We start from the raw sequence: 27,192 nt of genomic DNA on the forward strand, positions 1-27,192 counted from the left end.
AATAATCAGAAAATGCAAATAAGTGTCTCTGAGTCACTGCTCAGCTGATATTGGCAGCAATTAATTCCATTGTGATGCTCTAACTGCAGACTTAGCCAGGATGCAGAAAGAAGCACACAGTAGGTTGTATATTATTTCAGCACAGCCTGTCAAACTGGAGAAAAGTGAAGTATTGTCGAAGGGAATGTTCCGGAAAATATCTGCCTCTCAGTGAGGACCTGAGAGGCTCCTCATGGATCTGGCAGAAAACTGAGCATCTAAGGGTTTAGAGTCCTTGAGTTACGGAATCATTTTACTTAATTCTCACAAAAACTCATAGAAAATAGTATATTTTTTTATCAACCCTATTTTACAGACGAGAGGACTCAAGATCAGGTATGTTAAGTAATGTGCTCATTCCCCACAGCTAGTCAGGAGAAACCCATCATTTAAATCCAGATCCAGCTACATCCGAATTCCTACCTTCTCCACTATGCCAATAGCTCTCAACCAGACCTCCTCAGCACTAAATCTCAGGAAGCACCATTCACATCACAGGCTATGTAGGTTAAAATTATGCAGAGCACGACCTGTGCAACTGTACTTGACATCCCTGATCAAAAACCTACCTACTTAATAGAATCATCTTCCCCAGTGCAATTAAACCCAAGTAAAATAATACATAGCAAGGGTTAAAAAGTACTTCACCATGCAGAAATTCAACTTTGGTTTGGCTGTGTATAGAAGAGTAGTTGTTCTCTCCCCTTTGACCTTCTATTTACCGCAGTCACCACATTTTTTCTTTATTCAACCCTTGTGTATTGTTCTGTTTTCATTTAACGTCCTGGTGTTTGGGAAAGCTCAGGATACAAGCAGAAACTGGTTCAAATAGATTGCTAAATGAAGATCCTGCATGACTCCTGTACCCAGGGACAGCCCAGATTGAGACTTTCATTTAAATGGGATTACATGCCGCCAGGCGCAATATTTTAAAAGCCATTGCTGAATCAATAACAGCCTACATTTTGCCTCTGTCTAGCAACGTTCAAATTGAAAGGAAAGGGCTGGTAAACTGCAAGGAAGGACTTCTGCAACATTACTCTCTGTCTGTCTCATTTCTCTTTGCAAGTAAATGATAAGAGGTTAGTCTTTCCCATGCTATGTGATGAAAGGACTGGATAATTAGAACCTCTGTCTGAACAGGGGGAGTTCTGCTTGGGGGGGCGGGTTGTCCCTGGGCAAGCTACATCATCTATTGTCCACACCCTAGACCCAGTTTCTGCACAGTGAACGTCAGAGACAGCCGCAGCCTTCAGTTAAATCCTAACAGTGAACAGCTGTGCAATTATAACATTTAATTCTTTTGTACCTCTTGTGCAGTAATTATAAGGCTGTCCACATAAATTTTTTTGATGTGTTGGTTACATCAGTGTTAAAATCTACCTTGTCGTTAGGTTAATTAGACCAAGGCCTTCAGACTCAAATAAATATTCAAAGACGTAGCTCAAACATTCAAATGCAACCTGACTGAACTCGGAGTCTCAGAATGTGTCTGTATTTCCAAACTGCCACCAATGTTGTAGTATAATTTCATGCTGGTGTTTGTTTTATGGTGCGTCTATAGTGCTCATCTCAATCAGTTACCAGGTCTCTGGAATCAACCTTCTAAATATCCCTCCTTTGCACCACCATCCCCCTCCTCCCGCCTTACAACAGTGGTTCCCAACCAGTGGCAACTCGGTCCTCCCCACCCCTCCCCTGAGGACATCTGGCAATGTCTGGTGACATTTGGGGGCTGCTTGCATCTGAATGGCTAGATGCCACATATACTGCTAACCATCCTGCAAGGCACAGCACAGCCCTACAACAAAGACTTATTCAGCCCCAAATAGCATTAGTGCTGAGATTAGAAACCCCAGGATCAGGTCTCAGGATCTTTATCTGCCGACAGGTCTCTCTGCCCCAGCTCACCTCCTCCAGGCCACCCTCTCACCCCCAGGATAACTTTCTGAAATACAAATGTGATCCCGCTGCTTAACACCTTCAGTAATCCCCCACAGGGTAGCACAACTTGCGGCATCTTAGGCTAGTCATGATGTCTCCTCCCCTCCGTGGCTCACCACGTCCTTGGGCTATGCTACAGCCCAGCCAGGGTGAAACATTCGGTGGCCCCTGAGATGCCACACCTGTTCATACTGCTGTGGGAGTATGAACACACCTCACCACAGCACCTCACTGGTGCTCCGTCTGTGAAGACCCATGCTTCTCCCACTTCAGAGATCGCTCCAATAACCTGGGACCTTGATGAATCATAGATTCTGATTCAGCAGGTCTGCTGTGGGGCCTGAGACTGCGTTTCCAAAAGTTCCCAGACAACATCCATGCTCCTGGTTTGTGATCACGCTTTCATCAGCTAGGGCCTAGAGCAGTGGTTCCCAAACTTTAGCGAGCATCAGAATGACCTGGAGGCTCTGATTCCCAGGAGGCTCTGATTCCCAGGACCCACCCCAGGCTTTCCAATCCAGTAGATCAGGGTGGGGCTCACAAACTGCACCTGTAGCAAGTCTGTAGACCACACTTGGGGTCACAGAGCCTTGAACATCTGTCTCTTCCTTCCTACCAGCATCCTTCCTATGTGACTTCAGGCTCATCTCCTGCCTCCTCCTCTGGATTCCTAGATAGCCGTGTTAATGCTGGGACCACCACAGACCTCAAAAAGCATGCTAAGAGCTGAGATAATCCCCCCTACACTCTACTAGACAGTAAGCTTGATGAGGACAAGGACAGCCTCTTCTGTCTCCATGTCTTGCATATGGACAGGGGTACCAATCAGGATGGTTCCTCTTATCCTAGAAAGTTGAGCAAACATCACAAAGGTTTGCTCAACTTTGATTCATAGCCTGAAAAGGAGGTTGCCTTGTTCTCCTCTGCCAGGATCAATGTATCACCAACACTACTGATCCAACTCATAGCCATCCAAAGGACTCTTTGGGCTGCCAAAAATCACCCATCTCTCCCCCTTCACTGATAAATGCTAGTTTCTAAATTTTCTACCTTGTTGTCTTTTTCTTTCTCTGGGGAAAGCATCATGGAAACCACATCATTGTAAAAGTACCTCTCAGTAAAAAGCCAGGGCTTTTCATTTGTCACACAGCTAGAGTCTTACGGAAACTGCTCTCTGAAATCCCTTGCTCATGAAGCTTGAGGAGCTTCATCTGTACACCTTACCTGCCCCCACGGCATCCCCCAGGAAAGGGGACTTCCTTCTTCCTTCTTCCCAAGCCCTGGCCATGTCTCTCTTATTAGTCTTGACTTTCTCTCATTGTAGGCTGGGATTCTTCTATTTGAATATGTTCTTTATGTCAAACACTTTCTCAAAGCCCTTGAGTACAAGGAGCGAGAAGAATATTGTTGGCCAAGTGGAACAGACCACAGTGGGCCAGACCTTCTTGGAAAGAGGTGGCACATGGGTGAAGGTGGGGATAGCAGGCAGCGCGAGGAAGGGAGAGCTGCAGGCTGAGGCCCCCACAAGAACAAAGGCACAGAGACAGAGTGAGGGTGGAGTGTGGGGACAGAAACAAGAGGTAAATTTAGTTAAATGAGATGGCCCAGGTTCTGAAGGAAAGAGGCTCCTGAAATCCAGACTATGGAGCCAGCAGGAGAAGAAGGGCCTTTACAAGTTACAGGACTATTCCTTGAACTAAGCAACTCCTTTTGTTATTTTTTTTTTCCTCTCCAGAAACATTCCAGAAGTAGTTCTGATGTTTGTTCCCTCCCATTTTTGGCCAAGATCTGTCAGAGGATTAAATCGTACGTATACTATTTCTACCTCCCTGAGCATTGGCATGAGATGGCACCGTTGGTTGTCCCTGTTTTCCAATGACTAAAATGATCGTGATGTAAAAGTCATCTTCCCAAAGGTGAAAGTGTTTGCTGCTCACGACTCATACCATGACTGGTACAGAAATTAAAAGACAAATGAGCTCTGCACAACTCATTTTGGAAAGCCACCGCATACCAGTATCTTTGAACCTCAAAGCCTGACTTATACCCTGGGCCGGCACGCAGCCTGCCAGTGAAACTTCTGGGCAGCTTGGTGCACACCCGTGCCACACATGGGGACAGCCCCTCCTTGCTGTGTAAGACACAGACAAGGTCAAGGTCAGTGCCTCGTCAGGAAAGGGAATCTGAGCATCTTTAGTCCAGGGCACTCAACGAGGCTGGAATGGGACCAATTTATTTCACAGAGCCCAACCCATTACCGAAAAACTCTGGCTCAGATATGTATAAACAGTGTTGCCAATATGGAGACACTGTCCCGAATTCCCAGGACCTCCCATCTCCATTTTAAATCCCATACCCCAGCTCTACTCTGAGTCTGGGGTTGTGCTGGGTGTCATCATGATCACTGTCCATGGCATTAAAGGATGGAAAGGTGTGCTGAGAGGGACACTGGACCAAGAGGCAAAGTAACACAGGCTCTACCTTGCACTTGGCCCCTTCCCATGTGACTGTGGCTGCTGTGGGTGCCACACATGGAATGTTCAAACCTGTCTGCATCAGTTCTCCCAACAACTCCATGAGGTATTACTCCATTTCACAGTGAAGGACACTGAGTCTTAAAGAAATCACTTCTCCCAGGCTGCCAGGTGTGTCTGGTGGGTCTAGCTCTCCTTGCAAGGGCTTGGAGGTGATTTGGGCTGCGCATCTGGACTCAGGGCAGCTGTAATAACATACCTACAAGCTGGGTGGCTTAGAAGCACAGAAATGTATCCTCTCCCCCTTCTGGAGGCTGGAAGTCTGAAAGCAAGATGCTGGCAGGGTTCCTCTGAGACTCTGCTCTCTCTGAGAGTGTCTCCGACGTTCCGAGTCAACTCTTAGCTTCTGGTGGTAGCTGGCCATCTTTGTTGTTGCTTGGTTTGTAACTGCAACACTCCAGTCTCTGCCTCCAGCCTCCTCCATGCTGTCTTCCCTGTGTGTCTGTCTTTTCCTTTTATAAGAACACCAGTCATGTTGGATCAGGGCCCAGTCTAATGGCCTCATCTTAACTTTGTAACATCTGCAAAGACCCTATTTCCAAAAAAGGTCACATTCATAGGGACTAGGGGTTAGAACTTCAACATGACTTCTTGTGAACACAATCCAACCCATACGAAGAGGCACTTTTCCTACATTCCTCCATCCTTCATCTCATGAGTTTCATGGGAGCTCAATCCACTAAACATCTCCTGTCTGCTGTGAAAGCTTCTCAGGAGAGGAGACTATCTTCTGACCTACATTCAAAGCCTCTTGGAGATCCAAGAGTTTTAAAACTTCCTGGTTCATCTGCCCACGTGAACTCCCATAAGGCAGCTGTGCAAAGTGCTGACCTGGGTCCCAGAAACAGGATCAACACCAGTTTTCATGAATAGGCTGGACAAAGACTACCAGGACATGGGGAGCAGAGGGGAAATTGACATGAAAGAAGATGCTGGAAGGCTGAGATGCAGGCAGCTCCCCAGGCCCCCAATCATTTCATCATGCCTAGCTGTTACTGAATTGAGACACCTGCCCCTCCTTGCTGAAAGCATCATTGCATTTTCTATGTCAAACATGGGCCAGCAGGACCCAAAGTGACAACTCTTCAACTGAACCACCTTTGAAAAATTGAATTCAAGAGCATCTGTGACCAGGGATTTTCCTGAAACTATTTAAAAGGGAAATTTTTCTTTTATGAAAAAGCAAAAGCAGTGTGTTTTTTTTCTTCTTTCTAAAAAAATCATTGTGCTTTGAGTATAATTTGCATCAGATCACAATTTATTCAGTGCTTTATGGTTTACAGAGCACATTTAAATGCAGCTTCATTTATTCTTCAAAACAACCTGTGGCTTAGTAATAATAACAATAACTAAGTTATCTGGTAATGTCTACGCACTAGGAACTCTTGTCAATGCAACCCTACATGGCAGATGACATTATTGTCTCCTTTCTAAAGAGGTAAAGTCTTTTGCCCAAGGCCGTGGTGCTAGTAATTGATAAATCCGACATTTGAACCCAGCAGCCTGGTTGCAAAGGCCAGGCTCAGAGCCTCTCAATTGTCTGTCCCTTGACTCTTTGCCCCACTTTTGGATGACCAAGTAGGTTCCAGTTCATTGAATGTCTGACCCCCTAAGCACAGTCAGCAGGTGGTAGAGACAAGACCTATGTGTCTTCTATTACATAATCCTTCAGTAAAATCCCTCCCAGTAGGAATGCTTTTCCTGTTCTGTGCTTCTCCTGCCGCATCCTGTTTGGTCTAACGCCTACAGTAGAGTGAAGGTGTCCCCACCATGGGTGGTTTTCCAGCTCCCTGCTACCAGGTGTTTGGCCAGCCCTCCATACCCCGAGCTCACCAGTGCCTACTCCTGCATGCTGTTCTTCTATGGCCTCTCCCCATCAGGATCCCATACCACCCACCACTCTTAGAGGGAGGGGACACCATTTCTTAGTAAACCTTTTATCCTTGTACTTAACACATTGCTTAGAATTAGTAGGGAGGAGGGCACATTCTGCATGGAGCACTGGGTGTTGTGCACAAACAATGAATCATGGAACACTTCATCTAAAACTAATGTTGTAATGTATGGGGATTAACATAAGAATAAAATATATATATATATATATATATATATATATATATATATAAAAAAGAATTAGTAGGGACTCAGTGAAGAAACAAGAGAATAAATAAAGAAAAGGCACTATTTTACTAGAAAAGAAATGTATAGGATACTAAGCTACTACCATAGGGCAATCAAGTTTTTTGTTCTTTTTTATTTTGTGCTGGTCAGAATTCACAGTGCCTGTGCACTGTTTTTTATTGTAACAGTGGTAAGTCAAGAGAGTCCCCTCTTAATAATCTCTTCTTGTTATTTAATTTCCATATGCATAAACCCGCATATGGATCATATCACATAAAGGCATACAGACTATCCTAGCCTATGTTAATTACCTTTAGTTCATCATTCTTTTCTTTTTTTTTCTTTTTCCTCGTTCCTTCTTCCCCATGACCTACTCCTTCCAATGACATCGGTCCCTGTCCCTGCCACCAAGGTGAGCCCGGGTGTATTCTTTCCTGGTTTTCTCTGCTCTCATTTCATCTTACAGAGATGCATCTAACACATCCACATGCATATGAAACAGACCCATTCCCAGCCCTGGAGTGCTGCCTGGGACTCAAATGTGAGATAGCTACACATGGAAACTTTAGTCTCCCTAGTTTTCTTTTGTTGTAATGCCCCAGTTTCATGAAATAATTTTAGGGAGTTTGAACTTGAATAGCTATTCTATTATGTAATGAATAACATTCACCTGCAATTACAATTGCTCACTGGATCAAGCCCGCTAGCTTGACTACTGGTAGTCATAGAGCAATGGCTCTATTGGAAATATATTTTATATTCATCCCTGAGCAGGTGATTAGCTGTGCTGGCCAACAAGATAACTGGGTAGAACATTGTGTGCCTGGAAATCCGGAAATCTGAAGAAGGTACATGGATTGGATTTGGGATTGTTCCAGAAACTAAAATGCCATAGGAGCAGATACCTGACTCCTGTTTGCCCAGCCCTAGAAATTATCCTTGGAATAACTGTTACCATTGCACAAAATAATAGAAAGAGCTAATGTTTTGTGAGTGTTTACCACATGTTTGGCATAGGTCTTTATGCTTCCCATGGAGGAACCAACTTAGTCTTTACAACAGCCCTAGGAAGCAGGTACTAATATTGGCCCCATTTTACAAATGAGGAAGCAGAGGTACAAAAGATTAAATAATCTGCCTACGGTTATATAGCAAGTAGACAGCAGACTTGGGATTCAAACCCAGAGAGTCTAATTTCAGAACCCAGAACTATGTTAAGAGGCTTCTCATGATTTTCTTTCCTACTAGAACATTCTTTACCCAATTACATGCCTTGAAAATGCTTTCTCATCCTTTAAATTTAAATTTAAGATTACCTTCTTCCCAGTATAGCATTAGAAGTGTTTTCGCTCATGGTGCACAACCCTTTACAGCATTTTCTCCGTAGCACTGTAGTTGCCTATTGATGAGTTGTTTGCCCCCATGAAGCTCCTCTAGCACTGGAATGTATCTTATATTCATCCCTAATATCTAACATGGTGTCTGGCACACAGCAGGGATTCCAGAAATGCGTGTGGAATGAATGAATGAATGAATGAATGAATGAATGAATGAATGAATGATGTATGTTTCAGCATACAACTAGACATCTATAAGGTAAATGAAGTATCAGATTTAGATACAATTTGGCAGAAGTAATGTTAATAAACATCAACAATGTCTTATCTACAACCTTGGAGGCAGATGTGATCAGGAATTCAGAATTTTCCAGATTTTAAGAAAATCAACATATGGTGACCATAGATCACCTAACACTCTCAGTACCTCTGATCAAACACATTTATATTTCAGCAGTGAAATGTATAAATATTCACACTAAGTAGGGTAAAGCTGATGAATTGCCTTATATCGGTTCAGATCTAGTTTTACCACCAAATGAATTTTCTGCAAAGTTAAACAACAACTCAGTTTTTAGCACTCTGGTTTGGAGACTATGAATAAGGGATTGTGGAGTTTATGTAAATTGTAGTTTATGCTACTTTGGATGACCAATCTACTGTACTGTGTCTAGAATGTATGGTTTGGGTTAGTTACTTTGAGCCTTTAAAATAAGCAGATCTTCATGGGCTTATTAATTTGCTTCATCTGTTCATTAATTCATCTGCTTCATTTGTTTATTAATTTAATGAACTCACTTTCCAATTCTAGAGACAAACTCCCATCATTGTTCCTTCAAACTCCCATCCTCAGGATTGCAAGGGTGGGGGATAGCTTTGGAGTACTAGGTGGGACCTTTCACCTAGCACCTTTTCCAGGCTGAAAATATAATTGTTTGGGTCTGTACCCTCTGTGTGTGTGTGTGTTGTGTGTGTGTGTTGTGTGTGTGTGTGTGTGTGTGTCTTACCTCCTTTTCTCACCTAGAAAACTACACTGGTTGTCCAAGAGGTCAAATATGTACATGGGGGGAAACGACCTAGTTTTATAGGAGAGGCCATCCCTGGAGAAGCTTATTACCTAGACTTCTGGGGGGTCCACCATCCCAGAGTTAGTAAGACAGGCTCCGAGACACCAGTTAGGCTCCATGCTGGCTCTTACTGAATCCATTTGCCTTGAGGCTCTCACAACTGCTGGAATGCTCTTGATTCAAAAGACCATTTAATAAATCCTGTAAAGGTTCATGTTACTCTCTACATTCTAGGCTCTGAAAATAGCCTCAACCTGCCATATGATGGCACTAGACTGCTACCCCATAAGAGAGTTTCTTAGAGGGAAAGCAGTGTTTGCCAAGCAGGAGCTGGGAAAAGTTTGGTAGTGAGGACACAGGGAGAGAGCCTCCCTTGAGGGAGGGGTCTGTGGCTTTAGCATGTATTTGCTTGGTCATCAGTCACATCCGAGTCTTTGGTTTTCCAGGCTCATGAATGGGAATGAACGTTGCCAGCTCAAGTGCCTCAAGATTCTTAGAGTTAGTGGTTTAAAAGAGTAGATTTTAAGAAAAGACTTCCATCACAGAATGTGTAAAATGGCACAAATTCAATCTGTAGTGCTGAGTTCATTGGACCAAAAATGCAGTCTCCTTCTTTTCTGGGCATCTCAACATCAATATCCTATGTTCTCTAAAATGTTGATGTGATTATTTCACTTCCCCATATGGGCCAGATTAATATCAGAGAGAAAATAGTTCTAATTAGGTGGAGAGCAGAGATTGGCAAAGTTTGCCTGGCACTCTTCCATACCATGGAGGCGCTTCATTTTATTTTTAGAATGGACTTCTATCACATATACTCAACATAGCTGTATCTGAAATGTCTCTGTTTGTTTTCACAAACACAGTTTCTTTTTTTTCTTAGCTCACCAGCTGTTTTGTTTTCTTTTTTCTAGAGCTATAGAAAATTCTGTGCCATTCAAAGATGGAGATTCAGACAAATACAGCATTTTCCCAGTAAGTATTGTTAAGAGTAACCAGATGTTCACTAAATATTGCATTGCTTTCTACAAATATCTTTCCTTTAGTGACACAAGACTCACTAAAGATTAATACATTCCATTTGAATGTATTAATAATTTGATAATACACCATTCCATGATTTTTATGGACTTTTTGGCATCTTAATAATACACGAACCATCAGAGTGGGTCTTTAGGCCGAGACTGTTTTTGTTTCCTGAAGCCATTCCCAGCTGGGTATTTCAGTTATCTGAAGGTGTTGAGAATTATTTTGGAAATTCTTAAACCTACTTTTAGAGTGTGTGTGTTGTGTTTACGTGTATGCACATGTTTGATTTAGAGCAGTAAGATGTCAGGATGTTCTCTGCAAAATCAAACAAGCAAGTGGCAGATGTAACTCCCCAAAGTTGGTGGGATCTCAGTTATTCAACCTGGGAATGGGGGAAATAAAAACATTGTTTGATATTATCATGACTCTTGATTCTTTCAAATCTAGGATCAAGACAGTTCAATCATATAATAAATCCACATAACTAGCCAGTTTTGCTAGAGACTTTTAAGTTATCCAGTACAATGAGTAATCATTTGACCAAATAAACCAATTGTTTTGGAGGCTAAGAAGATTGATGACTAATAAAGTTCAGAGAGTTCAGGAACATTTGTGGAAGTGTATACACACACACACACACACACACACATACGTACAGTATGCATGCACATGGCCACACCTGTGAGTGCACCCATGCCCACATACCTACACACTCACATGCACACACACTACCACCTGGCATTGGCTCTGGGACTCTATTACATTTTACCTCACACTGCATGACTCAGCATATTAATCGTAAATTTCTTAGTAATCTCTAGCGTTCCTGGATTGTATTGGAATTAAGAATTACGCATGTCAGTACCCCGGGACAGCTCTGACTGCCCTTCCTTGTGGATAACAAGGGGCGGAAATGAACCTTCCTGTGTGTGCTCTTCAATTCCAGACGCTGAGGGGCTACACCTGGCGAGGGAGAGACTGCAATGACAGCAACAAGATGGCATACCCGGGCAGAAGGTACGTCTCTGCTCATCGCTGACTTGGGCAATTACCTTCTAAAAAGCAGGTAGGAGGCATCATTCCAACCCCAGCCTAGGGGATTGGTACTTAAAGAGAGAAGGGACCTCCGTGTCCCCGCTGAAGCAAAGCTCAGTGAAGAAAGAACAGCATTCATTCATCATTTGTCCAGGAAACGCTCATTGAGCACTTGCTCATTGCCAAGCACTCTGCCTCGTGTCGGTGGTTAACAAAATGGAAGTGGGGCCTCCCCTTGCGGAGCTTCCAGTCTAGTGAGAGGAACACATGAGTCCCCAGGTTATGGTGGACTTGTGTCCAGCCTCCTGCACGAGGCCTACATGCAAGACTGAGTGAGGAGTGAGCATGGGGCTCCCGTGAGTAGACCACATGTCATATTTTAGTCCCGGGCTGATGTTCAGCCAGCCACATCTCGGACTTCAGAAAATGGATATGCCAACCTTCATCTTAGCCGTGACTGCAGGGCCGCAGCATTCAGAATACCAGATGTTTGGGAGTGTAGAGCGTAATTGTAATGGCCTCACCTATCTAAATAAAGTGGGCTACAGATTCATTCACTCTGCTCACCAGCACCATTCCACAATACAGTCCTTGAATAGAGGCCACTGGAATTAGTCCATGGTGCCCAGAAAATATCCAAAACTGAGATAATGGCAGAGGCCAGTGGAGGCTTCCGTGTGCCATTGACAGTCATGAGTGGCACTCCTCCTTGAAGAACATGCTGTCCATCAATGACACTTCATACAGCACTTGTTCATTCATTCATTCATTCAGCTAACATTCACGGGGCAAGAAGTATATGCTAAAAACCAATGTTGGTGTTTTCTTCTTAGGCCAGACAACTGGGATATACACGAGGATTCAAACTGTAATGGCATTTGGGTAAGCAACTAGATTCAAATCTAGCCCCGTTCTCTGACGTTCTGCCCTCCTTAAAAGCCTATTTGCTTTAGTCAGTCCTATGGAAGAAGATGACAGATGAAAGCACCCTTTTTCTGCAAATTGAAGAGGGGTAAAGACTCTGATCTCACATGATAGATGGTAGGGATGTAATGAGAGTTGAGGGTCTGTTAGTCACAGCCCCTTGAAGTCACCTGCATCTAACCCCTTTATTCTGTGGTGAATCAGGCGAAATTAAATGAAGAGTGCTGTTAGCGAAGTTTTACAGCGACCCAGACAGCTGTTGGAGCAAACCTCTTGCTCCCACCTCTTCACGGCAGCCATTTTCTTTCTATTCCATAAAGCTAGTCAGGCAGGGTGGAAATTACCCTGTAGTTACCCCTTTATCTACATCTCAAGGCATTTAATGCTGGAGCTCCAGCTCTCCATGAACAACAGGTTTGCAGCTTTCAGGAAGAGAAAGGGACTAAAGCCCAACCAAACACAACAATGGTAGCAGACCCACGTTTTGTGGGGTCTTGAGCTAATATATGATTTGAGGGTCCTCCTGAAGAAAAAGAATACCAAATTACAAATACAAAATCAAGTATGAAAGTAAATAGTTAATTAGAACAATGGAAGAAATCCCAACAAATTCCTGGAGTCTTGGAAATTCAGGTCCCTTGGAAATTGTAGGATGTGCAGCAGCATCCCTGGCCTCTACCCACTTGATGCCAGTCACCCCCCCTCCCCCTGTTGTCACAACCAAAAATGTCTCTAGACTTTGCCAAATGTCCCTTGGGGTAGGGGTGGGGGGAAATGAGTCCTGTTGAGAATCGCTGGTCTGGAAGCATCAGTCCTTAGGGAGTGGAGATGTGAGGGCTCTTATAGCTCCCCAGCTCAGAGACTGAGGAACACACTCTGACCTTGTGTCCCTGTAACTCAGTGGGCCCACAGCGCCCCCTCACGGGGACACTGCCAGCACTCCAGACACTGCCGGGCATTCTCTGGACCAGATGGTTGGGCTTCTGGATCTCCCCTTATTCCTGCCCCAGCTCCGTAAAGCCCAACTCACTTACACAAAGTGTTGCTATGTTGAATTAAGGGCTCAAAAGACTTTAATGGGTTTTATCCACTGACTTGCCTTTGTACTTTTAAAGCCATTAGGGAAAGCCTCAGTGTATGTGTCTCATACATTTAAAAACAAACCGCTAATCTCCATCATTTCTCTTTTAAAGGGTGTTGATCCAAAAGATGGAATTCCGTATGAGAAGAAGTTCTGTGAAGGTATGAATTATAGAGTTAATGTGCTTATCACAATAGGGACCCTCTTTTCTAGTCTGAGTCAGATTGAAGAGAACAGACCATCCAAGTGAGGAAGTGCCTGATGCTACAGCTTAAAGTTGACCAATTTCCATTTATTTTCATGAAAAATCAGAAAAAGGCATGAAAAAGCCTGTAGAAAATGGAGGCAGAACCTAGAAAAAGCAACACTGAATTTGTCTTACTGCCTCCTTTATGTGGGGATTGGAAACTTGATTGAGAATGCCAGAAAAGGCAGCAGGGGAGAGCGCAAGGTAATGGAAACCTAGCACTACTCCAAATAGGAAAACAAATAGAGGTGCTCTTGTTTCCTCTTTCTCCATGTCCTTCTCAATACCCGACAAGGTCAGACATCTGGGCTTGTCCTGACTGAGTCCCTGCGGCAGGCAACTGAGCTAAAGATTCACATCTGGGTGACTTGAGGGAGACCTCCAAGTTATAGCCATTGGGAGTTCCCAAAAATAGCTGAGCAAAAGCTCTGTATTCTAAATGCCCAAACACCACAGACATCTGAGCTGCCACAACTGTTAGGAGAAACCTATGATCACCCACATACTACTGAAAATATGTGCCTGGTGATACCCAAAGGGTCTCAGGCAAGACCCTCTGGTAGCATCACTTTTTACGTTTAGGCAGTATTTTCCCTAACTCTGAAAAGCATTTCATTCATTCATTCATTCATTCATTTGACAGATATTTCCTAAATGCCTATTCCTATTATGCACCAAGGGATATACTTGGCTCTGAGTTGTCCTGGGCAGATGTGATACAGTCCATGCCTTCAATCAACTTAGTCTAATTGTCTTTAAACTCTCAGAGGGGTAGGAGGGGAGTAGAAAATGCACAGATCCAGTGCAGTGCATAGGTATGCAGTTTAGAAATGCTTGTTGGATGAATAAGAGAATGAATGAAAAAATGACTGATAAATAAATAAATAAACAAACTCAGATCTAGTGAAAAGATCCTGGTATGAGGATCTAGGATCATCATGGGAAGCCTCTTGGACTTGCCCCATCCCAACCCTTCCTGGATGTCCTGGGCCTTCTCCATCCCCATGTGTGTGGCCAAGTGCTAACTGTCACAGAGGCCCAGGATAGGGAGCCACTGAAATGAGGCTAGACCGTCCTCCAGCATGACTTGGGGGACTTAAGGCTAGGGGAAAGAGGTGCCCCTCTCTGTCTCTGGGAGGCATCAGTTGATTCTTCCAGGATCTTAAGGGATTTAGAAGAGTACATGCATCACCCATGGATAAATGAATTGTGTAGTTGGGCCTCAGAGGCAGATTAAGTGATTCCTAACCTCCAGATAGGGCTTCGGAGAGACCTTCATGTTCATCTCCCATTAATCAGCCAAAATTGTCCTCCCAGGGCTTTTGTGTGTATGGATTAAGGGCTTTAAAAGACCATAACATCTTTGAAAAGTCAAAATTGCTCCATGAGATCACAAATTCTTAAAGTGAATTATAACAGAATTCAAGAGAGTGATTTCCAAAACCAAAACTTAGGGCATATTTCTGAGTTCAGAAAAAGTTTTGATTCATTGATTCATCCATCATTCACTCATGAGGTTGCACGGCAGTTTGTTTTATGCTGAGCGAGGAAACACACCTGCATCTGTACAGCTTAGCTAGCAGTTTCGATGGCCTAGAAATCTCATTCAGCTACTATATGTGATCTCCCTCACTCCCCAGCACTTGAAAAGTGGCAATGTATCACTGTTATGATGCTCTGTGCATGGAATACACACCAGGGTATCTACTCTCCTAACCACCCAATCTGGAGGCTCCAACTACTTGAGTGTATAAATAATGCAAATAAATTGTGCCACCCAGGTTCACAGCCCAGGGGAATCATTTTGCTGGGAGACTCAGCTGGGGCTCATTTTCACATCTCTCCCGAATGGATCACAGCTTCACAGATGTCTTTGGTAAGTAATTTTGGCAGTAATTATCCCGGATGTGCCGGCCTTTGTGTTTGGTCCCCCTTGCTCTCTCTAAATGCGGTGCCGACTCCAAACAGGTGCACATTTCCCTCCTCAGCAAAATCTGTTATAAGAGGCACATCCACAGCCATTTCAGCTCAATTCATTTCAAACAATGTGATAAGAAATGTGAGGGCATTGTGGCAACAGGCTCATCACAAGAACCATCCTGTCCATTAGAGAAGGGGGATAGTGCCCCTGCCAGGTGGAAAGGAGACTTGGACACAATGGGGAAGCTTGTCATATGGCCACCTCGGGCGTGGTTCCCTTCTCCCTCTCCAAGAACCCTGAAACTCTGACCCAGAGAAATCAGGAATTATACCAGAATTATAAATTCTTCCTTGATCCCTTCTTCTCAGACTAGAGAAATTGAACATATACCTAAACACTCCAACTGAACCTATCCCAAGTCCCAAAACTGAACAGATATAGACTTCCCTTTGTAAAGATGAGCAAGCAGGGAAACATCTGGACATATAAAAAATGCTCATGATCTCAAAAGAAAAGAACTTTTTTGAAAAAAAAAAAAAAAAGCTTGCTTAGGAGACAGAGGGCATTTTGTAAAATATTAAATTCAGGTTCTCAACAATAGTTGACAGGAGGTTGTACCCATGAAAAAGGAGCAATCTGACATCGGGAAAGACTACTTTGGGGAGAAAGAACAATAATCAATGATGTGAAAATCCAGTGGAAACACTGACAAGCAAGTTAGCAATGCAAAAAAGAAGATGAGCAAAGCAGTCCTCCAGCTGGGGAGATTCTGGAACTCAGAGAAGAGGCATGCAGGATGGATTCTGGAGATTGAATAGAAAACCCAGAAAAGACAACACATTAGGCAGAGAGGAAGTGGTGACCAAATCAACAATAAAAGATAATTCTCTTGAGTTGAGGGAATCCTTGTCTTCAATCCCAAACCCGCCCTGAGCACCAGGTCCAAGTGTAAAATAGACTCTGTTTACCATGTCTTCCTTTTTTTTTTTTTTTAATTCCAAATATAGAGAAAAATCTTGCAGTCATTCTGCCTAACAACAACAAAAAAACCCCAGCATACTAACTAGGAAGAAAAACCCTTTTGGCATCAGACTTACCTCTCAATGCTAACTTTCAGAAAATAGTTGAATGGCCTCTACAGGATTTTGAGGATTGTGTGTCAAAAGTGCTTAGACTGCCAAGATATTTTTGTTCTTACATGAGGGCCCCAGAGACTTATTCTCAGTTTTTCAAAGATTCAGAAAACATAACAGACTTATGCCCTCCTCATAAAGATTATTTTAAGAAGTATTCTAGATTACTATTCCAAATATTCAAATATTACTAGATTTCATTATATAACATTTTCAAATGTATACAATGTCAAAAAATCCATAAAGTTAAAAGACAAATGAAAAAAGAGAACAATATTTATAACATATAAGGCAATATTTAAATCCCCTAATAACAGCTCCTGCATGTCAATAATAATTTTTTTAATTTAATAAAGAACATAACTAATATAAACACAGTTTCATCTTTAATAGTAATCGAAGAAATACAAATTAAAACAACAATGGAATATCATTTATCATCTGTCAAACAGATAAAGTTTAAAAAGTGATAAAGGCCTACTTTCAGCAAAAATATGGACATGTTCTTTCACCACCAAGAGTGTTTAACTTGTTAGAACTTCTCTAAAAGTCAATTTGACAATATATATAAAGTGGCACGAAAATGTTTGTGGTTTTAATAATTCTGCATCTGGAAGTTTACCTCTAAAACTGATCAGTCATTTGCTCAAGATTCTATGTACATGAATATTCATCAAAGAGTTACTTATAAGAGCAAAAATTAGAAAAGAAATTAAAAATTTAAAAAACCAGGGATTAGGGCGCCTGGGTGGCTCAGTTGGTTAAGCGACTGCCTTCAGCTCAGGTCATGATCCTGGAGTCCCGGGATCGAGTCCCGCATTGGGCTCCCTGCTCGGCAGGGAGTCTGCTTCTCCCTCTGACCCTCCTCCCTCTCATGCTCTCTGTCTCTCATTCTCTCTCTCTCAAATAAATAAATAAAATCTTTAAAAAAAAAAAAAAAACAGGGATTAGACATGTAAAAATATATTATATCCATAAAATGAAATGTTATGCTACCACTAATACACATGTTGTAGACATATTTCTTAGCAAGAAATATATTAATAATAACTTGTTAGGGGGCAAAAACAGTTTATAAAATAATATGTATGAACCAGGTTTGTGAATATATAAGTGCATCTGTGTGTGCAAGCAAAGAAAATAATAGGAAGGTTATGGATCAGTACGTTAACACTGGTATGTTTGGATTGTAGAACACTGGGTAACATTTTCTCTTATTTTTCTTCAGTGAATTTGTACTATGTATGTACCAAATATTGTAATCCAAGATTTAGGGGGTCTTTTTGTTTTGTTTTGAGCAAATAGCTAAAAAACACCAAAGCACTGCTTTCCTTAATATTTATAAAAACCCTCCGAGGTAAGTGTTATTGCAACATAGCTTCACTGTACAGACAGATACCCAGAGAAGTTGAGTAGACTGCCTAAGGTCACACAGCTAACAAGTGAAAGAATCACTTCCTTTCATTGTCATCTTGAACAAGCCACCTACCCAGAAACTCTGTAAATGATGGTAGGAACAATCTCAGGCAAGGCCATGTGTTTCATGATCTAAGGGCTGTGAACATGCTTTGGACCCTATGTTGAATTCAAACCAGACAAAAAGTAGATTGACACACAGCTCATGCAGTGCAGTGGTGGCAGCTAGCCAGGCTGGTCCATGTCCTTGTGCTTGTCCTTCTTATCCCACACCTGGGCCTCTAGAGGCTGAGGTGAAGGGTGTCACTTTAGGTTTCTCCCAGAGAGAATGGCCTCTCACAAACTCTCACCAGAGCACCAGAGCAGCTCACTCGGCAGGGTGCTAAATCTCTGAGAAAGAGAAAGATCCACTGAGAAACTAGCCCAGCAGCTGGTCCCATCCTGAAGTCCTGACAGTTGGAATTTGAATTGTAACATTTTTTAATCTGCTATTTGCAACAACAAATTAAGTGAGATACTGCAGCTCGGCATTGTTGGTTTGGGTTTGGGTTACAGGTATCCCCTGGTTTCTGAAAGTTTGTTTTAATGCCACTTTGCTTTTACAGAAGACCTATATTCATCCCCTTTTCTTGCCAACTAAAAGAAATCTAAAGAAGATGTTCACTTTTACAAAAAAAAAGCTGTTACCAGACTAATGTAGGTCTTTCAGAAAAGCAAAGTGGCCTAATTCGAACTTTCAGAACACTCTGTGTTTAGATAGCCAGGGAAACCTGTATTTCCCACCCCACCCCCCTGTCACTTTTTGGCAGTGAACTGTAGTCCGGAGAAATGACCACAAGAATGGCAATAACATAGAGTTGATGTGGAAGCCAAATTGGGCATAATGGTAGTTGGGATTCATGAATCTCACCAACATGTTAATAATGCTGTTGGTGGTAGGGACATCACCACAGTTTTAGTGTCATTTTGTCACCTATTTCAAGCCTTTGATGTTCTAGTGTTCTTAAAAGGTCTCCCCAGGTTAACATGCTTCTCCAAGCTACAAATCAATCCAGTCACTCCAAGCCTGGACCACTTCTGTGTTATACCATTTATAAGATGGAAGATGAAACAAGAATAAAAGAGAAATATTTTGCCTAGAAAGTTAGCATTGAAAATGAAGATTTATCACAAAGTTATTATCAAAATAATGCTGTACAAACCACCCCAAGTCTCAGTGATGTAAAACAATCCCCATTTCTTCTCACTCACACATCTGTGGGCTGTCTAGGATCAGCTATTTAGGCTGGACTCTGTTGGTCTTGGCTCCAAGCTAAAGGTTGGGTCTAGGTCTGTTCAATGTGTCTCATTTTTCTTGGTTGGGCAATCTATCCAAAAAGTATTCCTTTCATGGTAATGGTGGAAGTGCAAGAGGACAAGGCCCCCCCCCCAACAAATACATTTGCTGCATCATGTCCACCATCAATGCATTGGCCAAAGCAAGTCACACGGCCATGCCCAAGATCAATGGGGAAGCAAGTATATCTGCCCAAAGTGAGAGAGGGAAGAAAGTAAATATTTGCAGTACTGTTTTTATCTAATTATAAATGTTAAATATTCAATGGAGAAAAATAAGCAATACAGAAATTATTAAGAAATCATTAAAATTCTCCTAAATCCTACCACCCAAGGAGAATCATTTTAACATTTTGGAGTATCAGATTAGTTTTAAAATATTAATATTCTTCTTATTGAGGGAAAAAAAGATATGAAGTCAATGTTAGAACCAATTTTGAGAGGTAAAAAAAAAATCCCCATCATCTTGAACTTTTCTCTGTGTTTTTCCACTCTTTCCCAGAACTCCACCCCCACTATGCATAACACACACACATACACATTATTTAGTCACAAGAGTAGCAAGTATGCAATAGGCCATTCTCCTTTTTTTCAATTGGCACTAATTATAGTCATTTTTCCATATTGCTACTTAGTCTTTATATTCATTATATTTGTCAGTGTTCTATAGTATCCTTTTCAGTATATAATATAAGCCATAATCTACTAAACCATCTGGCCATGACTGGATATTAAGCTGATTCATTTCTGGGCTACTATGGATCATACTCCTTAAAAAAAAAAATTCTCATTTTCAAACATATTACCTATAGAATCTCTTCATTTGCACAGGGAGTCAGCCTATATATGATTACAATGCTTAGCAGACATCCATGACGGATGTTGAGCTCTGATGTCTCATGTCTTGACTGTTTGGCTTTTAATGCTTGTGGCAAGTAAACAAAATATCGCCAAGTACTAACCTGGGACCTATGGTGTACGAAGCCCTGTGATAGGAGTGAATGACGCAGGGGTAAAGGGAATGGAAGGAGCCAGGTCTTCAGAAGGCTTCAGGCCTTATGGGGAAATGGGGACAAGCAAATTCCAGAGCTGCTGCATCAATGCATATGCATTCCCCAAACTCAAGGAAAGAAGGAATTCAGGCAGGCTGGTCCTCACAGGAAGATGTGTCCTAGCAGCTGAAAGAGCACACACAGAGGCTCACAAGTAAGAGGGTTCAGCATTCTGAGAAGAAGTCTAGTGTGGCTGAATTGATGTTCATAGAGCACAAACTGGACAAGGTATGAGAAGAGTCTAGAAAGGTGCATAGGAGCCAGATCTCAAGGGCCCCTGAAGCCACATTAAGGAATTCAGAGTTTATCCTGAAGGCAATAGGAAGCTGCCAAGGGGTTTTAAACTGAGAAATAGGAGCAGTCATATTTGAATTTTAGAAATATCACCCTGATTTCAGTGGCAGGATGGATTGGGAGGAAAAACAGGAAAGTAGACCAACTAGGAGTTTACCTTCTAGTGAAAGTGCCCTAAACTGGAAGAGTACAGTGGGAAAAAAAGAAGTGGACAAACTCAGAAGTTATCTAGAAGGAACAGTGGACATGTATTTTTCTCATACCCTTCCCACCCTGTGGACTTTACAGCCAGTTCCTGAAGAGATCAGCCTCCCTGAGCCAGATCTCCCGCCCAGCTGGGCTTACTCCAGGGCTGTGAGGGTATCCCCGCATCTGGAGAGGCAGCCTCACCAACTTCACCCCCCTCATGCTGATCTTCCCTGCAGGGGTTGAAGCCAGCTTTTGGAAGAGTCTCGCTTACTGGAAGAGTCTGTCCCCGTAAGAAACTTCTGGTGCCTCTGGTTCTTCTGCACCATACCCCTGACTCCCAATAGTTACGGTGAACTTATAATTCGTTGTCCAAACCTGAGAAAAGAGGGATCACTACTGGTAATTATATGAGGATAATAGGCATTAACTTAGACTGGCCCAGACAAATTGGGATGTATGGCCACCCGACTGAGAGCATGAGAGCCATGTATGGAACTGACACCATGAGTCAAGAGTAGTGCCCAGAGGGGAGTTTCCAGCCCCTAAATTATCTCTATATAAAATAATCTTGGACTTTGAAGCAGACCTGGGTTCAAATACTAACTTAGCCACTTACTGATCCTCTCTGAACTTAATTTCCTCATCTAAAAAAATATAAATAATTATAGCTATCTCATCAGAAATTTGGGATGATTTTACAAGAGGATATTTAAAAATGGACTATTTATTTCTACCTAACTTTCAACTGAGGCCCCAGGACAATGTGGGCCAACTATTCCCACATTCTGCTGTCAAATATTAGAAGGACTTCAGCAGGACATGCACAAGAAGGGAGTGAAAATCGTTTCTGCAACCTGTAGCTGAATGCCCACCTCAAAGGTCTAAGAGTTGAGGCAGGGAATGGCTGGTGTCAGCATGTCAGGGGGCCTCAGGTCTCCCCTCGGGGGAAGGGTGGACATGCTTCCCTCCCAGAGTAGATGACCACTAGCAGACTTGGATGGGTGTCTCCGGAAACTGGAGTCACAGGGGCCGGTGTCCGACACTCTTGTGAATAATGTAAGGGTGTGAATAATGTGACTGAGGAAAGAAGGAATGTGTCTCCTGGGGGCAAAGACATATACCCCAGGAAGGGAGAGCCAGCTTGGATCATTACAAATCCTGGAAAAGATTGTCTGGAGATGACTTCACTATGGAGGGTAAACTCCAGATGACCAGAGGCTGAAGCATGAAAATTAAAGACTACACAGGGTGAAGAAAATGCACCAACTGCACCTGCAAAATTAGTCACGTGTTCCCAGCAGGGCCTCTCAGAGCCCCCATTAGAGAGAGCCAGCTTTGGACATCTGCCCAGCCAGAAGAATCACATCTGATTATACCTCTTCTCCTTCCACCCACCACCCCCTGTGGTCAGAAGCCTCAGCCCTGAATTATTCCTTAATTTATTTGACTATAACAATAAGAAACAATCAATACAAATAACATTTTTATGACATATAACTTTATTTTCCAAAACAAACAAAAAAACAAATTAGAAGAGTAGTTTTCTTTTCCATTGTTGTGAATCTCTTTGATATCTGGCTAAAGACAGCTGGATCTCCATACCTGCTTCCCTCTTCAATCTGTTTTAATATACATGTAGGTAGCCTCTTGAAAATTACATCGTACCCTCATGAGTGAAATAAAAAGGCAAATGAAAAAGGTAAATCAAGTCTTAGAATTATGATGAAAATAGTGACCTCATAATCTGTGAGGGTCTCAAAGATCTCCAGGGGTCCCCAGACCCTATTTTGAGAACCACTGTCACAGAGTTTTCCTGTTGCCTCTAATATCCAAACTTTGAGGATTTACAAAAGGAAGATGTGGTTGTGGAGTACCACAGTGTAGTTTCCAAAATTGTTTATGTCTAGAAATGCCAGAAAAGAGGTACTCTAAGATAGAATGTTTTAGGGCAAAATAGGAAGCCATCAGCATAGGGTGGACTAGCCTCTCAACCCAAGAGTTCCAGAGCATATGTGAGGTTCCCCAAGAGAGTGTCCCTGAGAATGCTCACTCTGCCAGGCTGTGTGTCCTCAGTCATCCCTCTGCCCATGGGACCTAGTATTTGAAAACCTTTTAGTAATGTCACCACAAAGGAAGAGAACCCCCAACCTTTTGGCTAATTCAGCAGGTGGAACCCCTTTTAAACTGGTTTTCTAGTCAGTGTCAGAGTCAACATTTAGCAGGGACCAATCAGGAAAATAAAAGCATTCCAACAGAGGGGATTTAATACAGGAGATTGACTACACAGTGTTGGATTTAATACAAGCAACTGATTACATAGGTATTAGAACTAAAAGGGAGTTTCTGAAGAGATTAATCATTGCTGACGCTAGGGCTAGGGAACAAAAAGGAAGATGAGGTTTTATCAGAAGCTGAAGCAACGGGTGTGGCTGATGCTTGACCTTGGCAGAGCCTATACTGACTGCCAAGGGCACACAGACCAGCTGCTACTGGAACCACTGTGGGATGTGGAAATGAGCCAGAAGTAGCAAAGGAGGCAGAAGGCTGAAGGCTGCTGGAGGCTGCTAGAGGCTGCTGACCTCCGCTGGAACCCAGAAAATTGTTCCTCTCCTCCTCCCACGTGCTCCTCTCCCACCTGCTCCTCCCATTGGCTGGGGGACACAGAGGAGCCTGGGAATTGTAGTTTTTAGAGTCCACGCCCCTTCTATGGAGCAGAGACCGAGCCCAGTGGCAGTCAGTGGAATGGGAGGCCTGGCTGGCTGCACCATCTTGGCCCATTAGAGCCTCATCCCTTTATGTCCTTTTACCCTGGGACCTGTCTCACCCTTAGAGTCCCCCCCAAGGCTGATGTTCACCAAATGCCAAATCATTCCCTTCTCAGCTGCCTTTGAGGAAGCCTCCCCAAAATGACCAGAAGAGGGCGAACTCCCAGGAATCATCTTTAAAAATGAAGCCTCTGGACCTTTCTCTGAGGGGTTTGGGTGCCAGAGGTTCTGAGTTTGGATTCTGTAGCCCTGACTGTGGCACTAGGGAGTACCCACTGGCCCCTGGCCCCACCTTGCAATCCCTCCACGGACTCTGGGTCCACGTAGCAACCGTAGTAAACACCCGGCTGCGGCGGCCTCTCTCGGGGACGGACAGTGGGAATAGATACGGTCAACGGTCAACAGACCCTTCAGGACCCCGCAGCGTGTTTGGTGCTCTGCATTGGCTGCGCCAAGTCATCTGTCATATCGTCTGGAAAGAGCCGGGAGTGCTGAAGAAAATCAATGACTCGTTGTTTCATAATAGGCCATTCTGCCCTTTATGAGAATACTCAACATTTCTTGGCCTTTGTCTCCCTATAAAACAGAAAACACTCCTGCAAATGCATCACCCCATCCCGACTGCGCCTATGGAAAAGGACTCCACAGTCTTGGGTGTCTTTCCTGCCTCAGCCTCTTCCTCTCTCCCCTTCTTGCCACCCGCTCGTTAAGCAGTGTGGCACCCGGGAGGCCTGTTTACAGCTAATTAGATTAGGAGTGTGTTCATCTGGAAAGATATTTGTAGTTCAATAAAGAGAGTGTGAAGAATCACCCTCCTGGTTCCAGAGAAACAAAGGTTCTAAGTCTCATTCCACTGGGGGCAGAAAAAGGTTTTTGCCCCCTCCCTCCTTAAACAAGCCTCCCTTCTCTCCAAGATATCTGTAGTCCTTAGACTCAGAATGAGCTTCCCATGCCACAGGAAAGATCTCAGCTTCGAAAGATTGCAAAGCAAAACAACAAGCAAATTTGAAAACACTTTCATGTGGTTTTTTTCTCTTTCAAAGGAAAAACAATCACTGCTTGAGATGTTTTGTTGAGAAAGAAAAGGAGGCAGAGAGATCATCAAGGCCAGCGATAGACGCTGCCCTCCTGCCTCTTCCCCATCTGTTCGAAAATTATTTCCAAAATATTAAATGCTGCATTTCACTGAACCAGAATTGCATGATGCGTTGGGGCTGGGGGAGAGAGGAGGGAGACGAGATTCTGAAATACAATTTCCCAAATGTTTATTTTGCTAGCGAAGGCTGCTGCCTGTACTATTATAAAATCTTAGCACGACCCCCAGCAGGCTGTTGTCTGTAGGGTAAGTAGGCACAGACTGAATTCCGTACTGTGTCAAGGACAAAATGAATCCTTAATCTGGCTGCAGAAAATGCATATTCACCCAAGAGAACAGCGGCTCCAGTCTTTCAAGCCCACATGTGCTTCATTCCTTTCTTTGAGATGAGTGTACAGATCAAGTTTGGCTGCCCTTTATTAGCCCCCAGACAGCCCGGGCAGTATCAAAGCTTGCACCTTGGCTCTCCCTAACCTGCCTACTTCCTGCTCTCTGGATTTAACAACGAGCATAAAGCTTCCATCAAGCATAAAGGCTGATTTTCATGGTGCACGTAAAATATGAAAATCCTACCTCGGCTAACTTCATGTCGACTCCAGAAATATTTAAGGGTTAGAGTACTTTATTATTGTTTTTCCAGACGAGGAAAGGTCATAGTTCAGTAAAATTGGACAAAATTACATTTTCTGCTCCTCAGACGTCTTGCAGGCTGGCAGATTAAGGATGCAAAGTGGTGAAAAGAGAAGCCTCAATCCTAGTTACTTCTCATTTATTCGGTCAGAAAAAGAGAGTTATGTTCATGTCGGTGAATCCTTTCCTCCAGCGGCTATCAGGTCACAAGAGACAGAATGTTCTTCAATTCCCATTCCCATTCCCTGTTCATGGGCACAGGCCTTCCTGCTCAAGGTGAGCATCTGGGTCTCTTACCTGCCAGCAGAGTAGGGTGTTCTTGCAGGCTCATTCTTCCGAAAACATTTGTGATCTTAGCCCTCACTAGCTTCTGCAAGAATTAAAAAGCCGAACACTCATTGTTTTGAAAAACTACAAGAGGAAATTATTTGAAGCTCCATACTTCTGAAAAGCATTTATAATTAGCCAGCCCACATGCCTGCTCTCCCAGCACATGAGATGGAGATTTCCTCAGAGAGAGGCAGCATGAGTCCATAAGCACCTGTGCGAGCCAGCGTGCTGCTAAGACTCAATGCAATCTCTTGCCCTCTAGTTAATTATATTTACCACTTTGCTTTACTCTCCCTCAAGCTCCTCAACCGTGAAATGGGTCTCAGGGAACTAACTCATCACAGGAAAAACATCTAGAATCTCGAATCAGTGGGGATGTGGAAAGAGGAAAATTCTGGCATTTAGAAATAATTTGGGATGGTTGGAATTGATTGCTACACCCCATTCATTCATTAGCTCATTCAGCTAATTCCCTCCATGCCACTCCTTGGGGTAATAAGAATAGAGATTGCCCAGCCCAGCCCTTGCCAAATGCCAGGTTTCAGAATGATTTCCTGGGGATTTTCTACTCAAGGTATTGGCTGGCAGATTGGTCAGAGATGTGAGCTAAACCATAAGCCCTAGAGGAAAATCAAGGGAAGCATTCTGAAATACAAGGTCCAAAGAGTCCAGACAGATTAAGGACAGCAACACTGAGCCAAGAATGTAAAGACTGATTGCTAAAGAGCCCAAAGGAAAATAGATCAATAAGGAGCAAAGAGGTCATGTTCTCATGTTGGTAACATAGTTGTGAGCCAGCAAGTAGAGCAGGTAGAAGGGTAGAGCCTTTCTTAAAAGACTAGTTATTAATCAAGCAGGGTATAGGCTCAGCTGCTGTAACAAAGAATCCCAAAATTCAGTGACTTAAGATGCAAATGTGTTTTCCTTTCATATAATAATCCAGAGAGAAGCAGTCTAGGGCCGGCAAGACAGCCAGACCATCCTCAACATGCAGCTTCCACCTCTGAGTCCAAGGGAGTTGCTCCAGCTTTTGCCACCTCCCTCCTATAGGAAAGAAAAAGGGCCCAGTGAGGACACACACATCCCCTGGGAGAATCTGACTCAGAGGTGGCACACATTACTCTCTCACACACCTCACTGTGCAGAACCTAGTCACATGGCCACACCAGGCTCCACCAGAGGCTGGGAAGTATGGTCAGTCCCTGGTTGGGCAGCCATGTGCCCAAAGAACAATGTGGGAGTTCTATTAAAGGCAGAGAAAAGAGATGAGGGTGGACAATTGGGGCCCTATACATGAAAAGGAGTCTCTAGCCTCAAGGAGCTTAAAGTCTACTTGGGAAGATAGACAAGTAAACTCTTGTCTTAGAACATTAAGCAAATATTACCATGTGTTTACCAAATGCCAGGCATTATACTTAGCATTATCTCCTTTCATACTGAAATGACTCCATTATTATGTATATTGTATAGACGAAGAAATGAAGACTTAGAGAGGTTAACTAACCCAAGATAATGCAGTTAAACATGGAGCCCAGATACAAATCTGATTCTGTCAGACCCTAATGCAGAAGTCAGCATATTATGGCTCTTGAACCAAATGTGGCCCTTCACTTTTTTTTTTTTTTGTAAATAAAGTTTTAATGAAACACAGCATGCGCATTCATTTACATATT

The 27,192-nt window shown here is 43.1% G+C and overlaps 1 protein-coding gene across 1 annotated transcript in view; it reads left to right on the top strand.

Moving 5' to 3' along the window:
* The window catches only part of AOAH (acyloxyacyl hydrolase), a 166,932-nt gene that overhangs the window by 64,554 nt on the left and 75,186 nt on the right, over positions 1–27,192 (top strand). Inside the window, exons 6-11 of the mRNA XM_064575047.1 lie at positions 3,719–3,789; positions 9,957–10,017; positions 11,018–11,088; positions 11,940–11,988; positions 13,224–13,272; positions 15,140–15,234. Of these exons, the coding sequence (XP_064431117.1) occupies positions 3,719–3,789; positions 9,957–10,017; positions 11,018–11,088; positions 11,940–11,988; positions 13,224–13,272; positions 15,140–15,234 (396 nt within the window). The remainder of the gene's footprint in view (positions 1–3,718; positions 3,790–9,956; positions 10,018–11,017; positions 11,089–11,939; positions 11,989–13,223; positions 13,273–15,139; positions 15,235–27,192) is intronic.

Source organism: Mirounga angustirostris, unplaced genomic scaffold (assembly GCF_029215605.1).
Source record: "Mirounga angustirostris isolate CCGP_5_RB_7025 unplaced genomic scaffold, mMirAng1.0.hap1 SCAF_12, whole genome shotgun sequence".
Lineage (NCBI taxonomy): Eukaryota > Metazoa > Chordata > Mammalia > Carnivora > Phocidae > Mirounga > Mirounga angustirostris.